General features: G+C 39.1%; 1 protein-coding gene across 1 annotated transcript; it reads right to left on the bottom strand.

Moving 5' to 3' along the window:
• Positions 1-9290: 9290 nt before the first annotated feature.
• LOC136223412 (peptidyl-prolyl cis-trans isomerase-like) lies at positions 9291-10196 on the bottom strand. The gene has a single exon (XM_066011377.1). It carries the CDS (start codon positions 10042-10044, stop codon positions 9529-9531), a length of 516 nt encoding a protein of 171 aa, XP_065867449.1. The 5' UTR covers positions 10045-10196; the 3' UTR covers positions 9291-9528.
• Between the last annotated feature and the right edge of the window lie 512 nt (positions 10197-10708).

Here is a 10708-nt window from a genome sequence, read left to right as displayed (position 1 = left end):
CGTAGGAAGCTGTCTGGAAGACTTTGCCGTAAATGTCGAAACATTCTGTTTATCTGACGAAAAGCTACTGAGCACTGCCATAGACAGAAGATGCAAGAATCTCATTGGCCAATGACACTGAGCACGTCCTGAGTGACAATGACAGGAAGCCGTTTTCCTCCAACGGTTATTTTGAAATTCGAAATTACCGGTGCTTGAAGTGTCACTATATAAAGGCCTCTCAATTGCTTCATTCGATGCAGATCTTCAATTAGTCGAAACGCTGACCAAATTCATACTTGAAGTTCTGTGAGAAAAGCAAAGCAAAATCTTACACCAATTTCCAATCATTGTGTAAAAGTCTAGAGTGATTTCGATCATCGAAAGTGTCTTAGCAATTGTTGTTTAGGACAAACACTTTATCATTTCTAGAAGAATAGAAAGGAGAGACTGAGTACTCGGTTATAGTACTCAGCGGTAGTTATAGGAGTGAGTAGAGGTATAGAGGAAGGTACTCTTGTATACTCAGCTTCTATTGTAAAAGGTTTCGTGCTCTACCTTTAAAGAGCTCAGTAGAGGATTCAAAAAGCTCGGAACGAGTATCGGGGACTGGACGTAGGCGGAGAGGGCGAACCAGGATATATCTACTGAGTAACTTATTTCTAACCTTTAAACTCCTTTATATATTGCTTGCTATAAAACTGACTATATAACGAACAGACACTGAGTTGAGTACACTAAGAAGCTGAGTTCAGGAATAGACTTAAGTGTTATCTCCTGACTCAAGGAAAGAAGCAGACTTAGTCACCAGTTGACTAAGCTTGTGTCTTGAAACTACTTAGCACCGCTGTGTAAACCTTTTCTAAGAGAAAAGAAGTCAGCCTTAACGGACAAAATTTTAAATAGTTCCTATCCCCCCTGGAACTAACCGTGTCACGTTATACGGGACCAACACTTATCACCAAAATACTTCAGGATCACTAGGTCAGCTTCAAAGGAGAAATTGACGCAGAGGGCACTGAGATCACCTCAGCAATTCTGTTCGGCTTAGCTCACAGCCTTCCTATCAAATCCAAGAAAGGAAAGGAGGCTATGGTTGAAGAAGCACTTGCTGAGGAAGGAACACCTACTGAGTTGTCTCAGAAAGGAAAGGAAGTTGTAGTTGAAGCAGCACTTGCTGAGCGAACCAGAAAGGAAAGAAAGAGGAAAGCCGACCCATCCTTAACCCCACTAACCAAAGATATTAACAAGGATGTAAAGAAGATCAGAGTGGTGGTTGGTGAGAAGAAAGCTGCTCCTGCTGAGCCAGAGTCAGCTGAGAAAAGGAAGAAGAGAGCTGACCCTGAGGAAGAAAGTGAGGAGACTCCTAAGCAACCCTTAAAGAGGAAAAAGACCTCTAGGATGACACCCTTGGAAGCTTCCCCCCTTGACTTTGTCATCACCGAGGATTCTCACTTCCTACGAGCTCAGGAGATCGACCTAGAAAAGACACCCTGTGATCAAGAGGAAGAACAAGGTTACACTGACGAACAGCCTCAAGCTGATAAGATGGGTTCTGCTGAGCCAAGTGACACAGCTACTGCTGAGCAAGCTGATGAGCAAGGAGCTGAGTCTCCAGTGAAGGACAAGGTTGTGAAGAACCTTTATGATGACCTTGGACTCAACTACACTTCTAAGTCCCCAGAGTCTATTGCTGCTAACCCTTCTCCTAAAACCAAAACTCAAAAGGGCAGTGCGGACATGCGGTTCAAGCGAAAAGCTCAGAAGCCCAACGTCATAGACCTGTTGGATGAATCTCCGCTGAGGGACCCCATCACAGACTTAACAGGGCTCCAATTCCAATTCTTCACCGACATCACTGAACCCACACCTGATCAAGTCAAGGAAAAGCAAGCCTCCGTTTCTCAAGCTGAGGAACAAGTCGACCCGAAAGCCTCTAAGGGTCAAGCTTCTGCCGACACCTCTGCTCCACCTTCCACTGAGCAAGTGCTCGAAATTCCTACTGCTCAACACAAAGAGTTAGCAAAGGAAACTCCTTCTACTAAAGACAGCTCTGAGTTGCCTCAACCTCAAGTTTCCACTCAACTCCAGCCTGACCCTGAGCAGGTTAATAACACTACTGAGCAAACTCTTCCATCTTCTACTGAGCAGTTAGTTTGCCAGTCAGCTCCTGCTGCTGGCCTCAATAATAAAAGTGCAGCCACTGATCAAGCTGACACTTCCACTTCCGGGCAGCACCATAATCCTCCAACATCTGGTGCTGACAACGAAACGGCCCCTAAGACCACACAAAAACAATCTGAAGATGATTCTTACAACTTTCTCAACGCCTCTGAGTCAAGTCATCAAATCATCAACTCAGTTCATATGCTTCTTCAAGCAATAGATCAGTCTCAAGCCGATGCTGTTGGGTCCACTCCTGCTGAGCCAACTCAATTCTCATCCATCACGCAACTTTTGACTGAACTCAAAGGTCTTAAGGAGCTGATGAGTGTTATAACTTCTCTGGTCTCTCAGCAGCCCAAGCAAGAATTCATGGTCAAGCTGGCCGAACTTCAGCTGATGATGGTCAACCACATGGACTCAATTGAAGGGAAAATCAATACTCTATTTGCTGCGAACTCATCATTCGCAACTTCTACTGAAATAACTCAGCATTTCACCCAGCTGACCGCCGAGCTAACCGGAGCTCGTGAACTTATCTCCTCCACTTCTTAATGCTCCATTGAACAGATTGGTGAAGCCATTCGCCTAATCAACCTGAGCAAAGAGGAAATGGACACTGACCAAGTAAAGACCAATGACATACTTCACTGCACCCAGTCAACACTTGCGTATGTTCGGCACATCAATGCTCAGCGTCATTCGTACGATTCTTCACTGCTTAGGATGTACTATCAATCCTATGCAAGGATGACGGACTCCATTACTTGGATAGGGAAGTCCCTTGAGTTTTTACTCAGTATGCTCAGCGCACACATTAAAATCCCCTCTTTAAGTATGGCTGATGGCATGCAGGTCTTTAAGGGTCTTAAAGAAAGTACGAGTCACATGCAACAGTATTCCACCATACTGACTCGTGTTGTTCAACAGGGGCAATTCTATGCTCTTCCCCTTCCATCTGGTGATGCTGGCAAAATGGGAGAGAAAGATAAACAGCCAGCTGACGGAACTCAACGTCAAACTCAGCAGAAGCCTCCTAGCTTAATTTCTGCTGTCCCAGGCAACCAAACTGAGCAACAAAGAACAACCAAGCCGAGCCAAACCAAACCTAAGTCGAACCAAGTTCAAGTCAACATCAAGAAATAAAACTAGCAATAGTCTTAGCTTGTAACTTGTGTTTCTTATATGGCATGATTCTTGTTGAACTAAGTATATCTAATATACAAGCATCCTTTCTACAAACTGTCTTTATATATGTGATGCTTACATACTGTGTTTATATGCTGATCTGTCTCATGTAACTATCCATTGAACAACAAATCAATTAAAACTTGTGAACATAAAAATTTAACAAGTAAAATATACTCAGTATACCTCAACTCTGATATCTGAACTTAACTATGTATCAAAACTGAGTAATGATAAAATGTTTCAAGTATTGACCTACTTCTGAAGACTCTTTTCGATTAAATCTCAGAAGGTTTAGAACTGAACTAAGTCAGCAAAATCAAGCCTTAGTTTCACTCAATTAGATCTTGGAAGGTTTAGAGTTAAACTAAGTCAGTAGATCCAACCCTTACGGGGGAGCATTTTCAGAAGAATTAAAAAGGTCAACTATCATGGGGAAGCTCAACACTGAGTTCCTTAATTGAATACTTTTGCCAACATCAAAATGGGGGAGTTTGTTGAAACACATTTCCACATGATTTTGATTTGACAAATTTATTCCCATGATTAAAACAATTAAATTTAAGTGCTTTGATTTAATTGTACTAATGAGTTTGTTCAATGTTGAGTAAATTAACTAACGAGAACAGGAACTGAAAGTCCATAAAAGAAAGACAGAACAAAGTCAGCACAAGCAAGTCACGCAGTAGAAGCTGAGTGGAATGCAACTCAGCTTTAAAAAAGAAATGTCTTCTTTAGAAAAGCTTAAAGGCGAAGCCGCTGAGTCAAGCTGAGTAATAACCAAGTCAGCATCAATAATCCGTCAACTTGGAAGACAAGGTCTGACAAACTTCTGGAACTAATCAAAAGCCTCGAAAAACATCTTTAGGACCTTTTCGAGATGCATGGACCATCTGACTTTTGGCTAGAAGACAAACCTGGCGCAAAAAGACAAACCTGGCGCAAGAAGACGAATCTGGCAAACCTGGCGTCTTGTAAAATCAGAAGACAGGATTGGCCTGTAGCTCTGGAAGCTGACCACGTGATGACGAAGAAGACCGTTCTTCCACAACGGCTATGTCGGAATTCAAATCATTGGCACCCCAAAGATTGTTATAAATAGGCCAAATCATCACTTGGATCAAAAAATATACAAGAGAGATATAGACAGACAAGAAAATCTTCACTAAGCAAAAAATACAAAATAGAAGCTGTCTGAAAAGAAAAAGCAAGCTCTTACACCAAACTCCAATCATTGTGTAAAAGTCTAGATTGATTCAGTCATCTAAAGTGTTCTTTGTTGTATTAAGAACAATTTTTTATCATTTGTAAAAGGTTAGAAGAGTGAAGCTGAGTACTTGGTTATAGTACTCAGTGGTAGAGAGAAGCTGAGTACTCGGTTATAGTATTCAGTGGTAGATAGGATTGAGTAGACGAATAGAGGACGGTACTCTTGCATACTCAGTTGCTATTGTAAATGGTTTGTGCTCTACCTTTAAAGAGCTCAGTAGAGGATTGAAAAAGCTCGGAAGGATTCCGGGGACTGGACGTAGGCGGAGAGGCCGCACCAGGATAAGTCTGTTGAGTAAACTGTAACCCTTTCTCTTGATATATATTTGTATGTGCTGGTTACTTAAAATCACTCAGTAAATAATCTGCACAAGCTGAAGCTGAGTAATCTGAGAGCTGAGTGGGAAACTAACTTAAGTGTTACTTCCCAACTCTCGACTAAAACAGCTCTAGTCAGTATCTGATTAAAAGTTGTCTCACACATCACTCAGCCTTGCTGACCTGAAACTAAGTTAAATAATCAAACATTCAATTAAGTCAGCATTTAAAAGCGAAAAAGTTATATTAGTTCCTAACCTCCCCCCCTTTGGAACAAATCATATCATATTATACGGGACCAACACTATGCTCTACGACAATGTCTGTAGTAACAGGAACCGCAAGCGGAATGGGGCTGACTGGCCCGTCGACGTGAAAGGAAGCCGAGAGAAATATCTCTTGAGATTTCAGAGAGGAATGCATACCTAATTCTGTTGCTGAAGGTAAAAGTGGAGACTCGGGAAAAATCAATGGATATGTAACCTGAGGTGCTTAAAGCAAATGCGTGAGATCATGGACATGTGATGCACACTGATTAAGTTCATCGAATGGAAACACCTGCTCATCAAAAATAACATGGCGTGAAATGTAGAATTTGGAAGAAACATGATCAAAGCAGCAATAACCCTTATGTAATTTACTATATCCCAAAAAGACATATTTAGTGGAGCGATGAGCTAATTTATATGATGCATAGGGATGAAACCAAGGATAGCATAAACACCCAAACACCTGTAACTGAGAATAATCCGGTAAATTACCAAACAATTTGCGAAAAGGAATGTCAAACTTAAGAGTCGACGCTGACACTCTATTAATTACATAGACAACAGTTTCAAAAGTAAAAGACCAAAAGGAAGGTGGTAATTTAGCATGGTTTAAGCAGAGCAAGTCCAGTTTCAACTATGTGTCGGTGTTTACGCTCCGCACAACCATTTTGTTTAGAGGTGTAGGGATAAGAGGATCATTATGCAATTCAATAGAATGCAAGATATTTGGACAAGGATCGAAATTCCCCACACCAATCTGATTGAAACGTTTTAATTGGAAGCCCAAAGTATTTTTCCACCACAAGTCTAAATTGAATAAACACATCCATAACCTCATGTTTCTTCTTTAACAAATAAAGCCAAGTGTATTTAGTGTAATGATCAAATAATATGACATAATATGAATACCCATCATGTGACTGAATTTTAGCTGGTCCCCATACATCAAAACAAATTAACTCAAGAGGTTGAGCGACAATAAACAAAGATTTAGCAAACTGTAATTTATGACTTTTACTGACTAAACATGCATCACAAAGACAAGCCTTTTATTTTCTAAAGAAGTAATGACATTAAAATTGATTAATTTCTTAATAATTGGAAGAGAGGCATGTCATAAACGCTCATGTCAAGTAGATAGTGCAGCTAAATTAATTTGAACTGAAATGGAGCAAGTTGTTGGAAGGTAATAAAGTGCGTCTTTACTCTGCCCTGTGAGGATGATGTCCTTCATTGCCAAATCCTTAAGAACAAAAGAATTAGTAAAGAAATCCACAGAAATATTGTTAGAAGCAGTTAAAGAATGAACAGAAACAAGATTATGTTTAGCTGCAGGAACAAATAGAACATCTCTAAAATCTAATGTTTTGGCATGAAGAGGAAATTGAAAAGAACTCATCGAACTGATGGAAAGTTTATAGCCATTACCAATTGTAACTTTCTCAAGACCCGAATACTCAGAATGAATAGCATGGTTTTCCAAATTCAATGTTAGATTATGTGTAGCACTAGTGTCCATGACCCACTGCTGAGCAGGCTTAGTCTAATTTGTAGTAATGTTGGATTGTGGATTGTGAACCATTCTAGTATCATACATGTACACTAGAGATGAGCAATTCCGAGCAATATGACCCTTACGGTTGCAATTATAATATGTGATAGTGTTGGAATTCAATGGGGTGAATTGTGTGGCTTGAGGTGAACCACCCGAATTATTCACAAAATTGCGTGATAGGGCATATGAAAACTGCTGAGAGTAGTTATTTTGATAACTGTGGTCCCTACCTCTTCTTCCACGGCCCCTACCCCTTCTAGTGAAACTTCGACGAGAGGCAGCAAATTGTGTCATTGGAGCATTAAGGATGGCTTCCTCTTTACTATCAACAAGTATTTGAGCTTCCTCATTGAGAAGCAAGCCATATAGTTGTTCATATGTAGTAGGCAACATGCATGCATGGAATGCCCGCTTGAATGGCTGGTAATTATATCTCTAATTAAATTAATTCCCTAACATAAATGAATATCTAATTAGGATTAGGAATATTATTTATTTATATTAGAATAGATAAAGATAATAATTGTATTTATTTATCTAATTAGTAAACCTATTCTGAATAGGATTCTAATTAAGAGTTTTAACTTAATGTGATTAAGGTTAATATTTATAGGCTATAAACAGACCCAATAGCCTTAGAAATTCGGCCAAGCAAAAGAAGAAGGGAAGAAATTCTTCCGAACTCCACTCATCTAATTACTATCCTTTCGCTTACTCTCTATTTGATTTCGTGTCGATTACTTTAGAGGCAATCAATTTAGATTGCTATTCATTGGTTGATTACTAACAATTTTCTTTTCTATTATTTTCATTGTTCGTGAAACACGGTTGAGAAGTTAGTGGGCACTTCATTTACAAATGTAGATAGATCATCAAAAAATGTACACTTGTTTAATCTCTCTTTGTATGAAATAACGATTAACGGATCTTAGGAAAAGGGAAATAGATAAAATTTTATATTTTCGTTGCGCCTTGACTTGTCTATTTTCCTTCAATGTCATGGTGCGGGCATATGCGAAGCATCTTTCTAAATCGGGTCCATGATATGCGAAGAGCTTCATGCTCGGATTGGTGGAAAAAAGTGATCTCGCTCCTTAGCATCACCGTCTTGGGAGGTGGAAAGTAGTAGGCTAAGAACTCCTTCTCCAAACCTACCCATGTGGTGATGGATCTGGACTCCAACAACCTCAGCCACTCCAACGCTTGCCCCGTCAATGAGAAAAGGGAACAGCTTCGAACGAACGACATCTTGGGGGACTTCGTTCATCTTCGATATATCCGCACACATCAGAAATCGACCATTTGGGTTCTCATGCACCTCACCTCTAAACAAGCCAGCTTGTTGGATCAATTGGATCATACCCAACTTGATTTCATAAGAGTTGGCTGGAATATTAGGAGCTGCAATGCCAGTCAAGTTGCGGTGTCGATAGGGTGCTAAAATTTCGCTCACTGAGTGGTTGTCCAGCCCACTGTTCTCATTGTTTGGGCCATTCTCGTTGTGGTTTTCCATCTCGATAAGCTGAAGGTTCCTGATTCATTTATTCATGCGAATAGAACATTCAAGCTCAGTATTAAGTGGAATACAAGATGCACATTTTGATCTAGTATGCATAGGCTAGAAAGATAAAAATAAAAACTAGAGATTTTACAATTTCAAGTTTTCAACTATGAACATCAAACTTAAAAAAATTTAGCTATAAACTTAAGATCCTAACGAGTATATAGAAATTCACAGCTATGATCCTAAGAATTCAACAAGTATAAGAAAGAAAATCATAGTTATTCTATCCAAAAAGTAAAACCAAGGTTATAGCTATAAATTTCAACAAAAGTTCACAACTACAGACATGAATAAATCAGTTATAAAACCACAACTATAAATTAATAAGTATGAACTACAGTTATTAATTTTAACATAGAAGGCAGATAATCATCCAAAAAAATTTATCTTCAATGTTACAGTTAAATAATTAATTAATTAAAATTGAGTTTAGTTGAAAATGCTAATTATATTTGTACCAATAATAATTTATAATGTACGATTTCTTTAGTGCCAAATTTGAACTCCCCCTTATCCCCACTTCAAAAAAAAAAAAAAAAAAAAAAAACCTCCCCCTTATCCCTATTATATTATATATGGCTTGGCTGGTATTGATTTTCGAGAATTAGTCAAAGCCCGTTTTTTCAAGATTTTGTGAAAAGAAAGGATAACATAAAATAAAATCATGAATTCGTTTCTCAACAATTGGATCTTTATAATAAATTCCCAATCCATCAAAAAAGTTGAGAAACCCACGTTTTAGAAAGAGAGAGAAGAGGCCCACATATTAATAAGTAGATAAGGATCGATGTGTCCCCAAAAAAACCTAAGCACAAAGTACTGGGCTATGATAGGTACCACATCTCTCTCATCACTTTTTGAAGACTATTTCCTTAACCCTTCTTCTGTCTTTTTTCACTTCTATCTCAATATTCATTCAATTTAACCACATAATCAATAATTAATTATACGCTAAACAGATAAAATTGAAATTAAAACCAAGATATGATTAAAAAGCCTATCTTATTTATGGCAGTTCCTCGATCCATTAACACATAAAAGTAAAAGACTCAAGAACCACCAATAAAACCCCAAACATTCAACACCGATAATATCATAAAATTAAAAAAAAAGTACTCATCATCCCATACCCTAAGCACCATATCCTGTTTATACTAAGACAAATCCAATACATGACATCACAGCCAGAGCCGGCAACCGCCATCATCTAATTTTCCGGCCACTCAAAGCTGACCGCAGTCGGCGACAACAACAGGTTTTGAGGTCCTTCCAGAGCTGGAACCGACCTTTTCGATCGCCTTCACCACATCCATGCCTTCAATAACCTGACCGAAGACCACGTGCTTTCCATCGAGCCATTCGGTCTTAGCAGTGCAGATAAAGAACTGAGATCCGTTGGTTCCGGGACCAGCATTGGCCATGGAAAGGATGCCAGGGCTGGTGTGTCTCTTCACAAAGTTCTCATCGGCGAACTTTGAACCGTATATCGATTCTCCTCCGGTTCCGTTTCCGGCAGTGAAGTCACCGCCTTGGCACATGAAGCCGGGGATCACACGATGGAAGGAGGATCCTTTGTAATGGAGAGGCTTGCCCATCTTGCCGGTGCCCTTCTCACCGGTGCAAAGAGCACGGAAGTTGTCGGCAGTGCGAGGAACGACATCGGCGTAGAGCTCCATCACGATCCTGCCGGCTGGCTGACCGCCGACGGTCATGTCAAAGAAGACCTTAGGGTTTGCCATTAAAATAGAAATTAGAGTAGAAATGAAGAATTTTTTGATCGGGATATTGATAACAGTCTAGGGTTTTTGCTGATCTGAGGGGAACTGTATAGAGAGGTGAGGCGGTGAAAGCGTTTGTAAACCGTTAGATGAGAACACGTTAAGTATCGCGAGGGGCTAACAATAACCGTGGTTAGGTTAGGTTTTGACTAGGGTTAAGCATGGGGATCCGAGGGTGGTATATGCTTTTGGACGAAAGGGTTTTGTCGTTATTTGAGGGCAAATGAGTGGCCAAGTGATTTTTGTTGTTGTTTTCAAATACTCTTTAAATTTTCCTATGTTTTAGCACATTAATTCAAAAAAATTATTAAAATTATTTTAAATATAATTTTATTTTATTAAAATATTTGTTGAGATGTGAATTATTTTTTATATTTTAAAAATATATGTAGAGTTGTTTTATTTTTTTAAATGATAAATATTTTAAACAACAATTATTTTTATAAAATACTATTATACCAGCTTTTGGACCTTTGTAGGCACTCTCGAAAACAAAAGGTATATTTATTAAGGGTGTGTTTGGTTTACCTGCTGTTAAATGTTATTGTTTGCTGTTACGGTTTGTTGTTTGTTGTCTGCTATTTACTGTTTGATTGTTAATGTTTGGTAAACTTATGATTGTCTA

Source organism: Euphorbia lathyris, chromosome 3 (assembly GCF_963576675.1).
Source record: "Euphorbia lathyris chromosome 3, ddEupLath1.1, whole genome shotgun sequence".
Taxonomy (NCBI): domain Eukaryota; kingdom Viridiplantae; phylum Streptophyta; class Magnoliopsida; order Malpighiales; family Euphorbiaceae; genus Euphorbia; species Euphorbia lathyris.
This window is presented reverse-complemented; position numbering and strand designations above follow the sequence as displayed.

Excerpts from the sequence above, each read along its gene's own strand:
- LOC136223412 (XM_066011377.1), bottom strand. The coding sequence starts at position 10,044 with ATGGCAAACCCTAAGGTCTTCTTTGACATGACCGTCGGCGGTCAGCCA.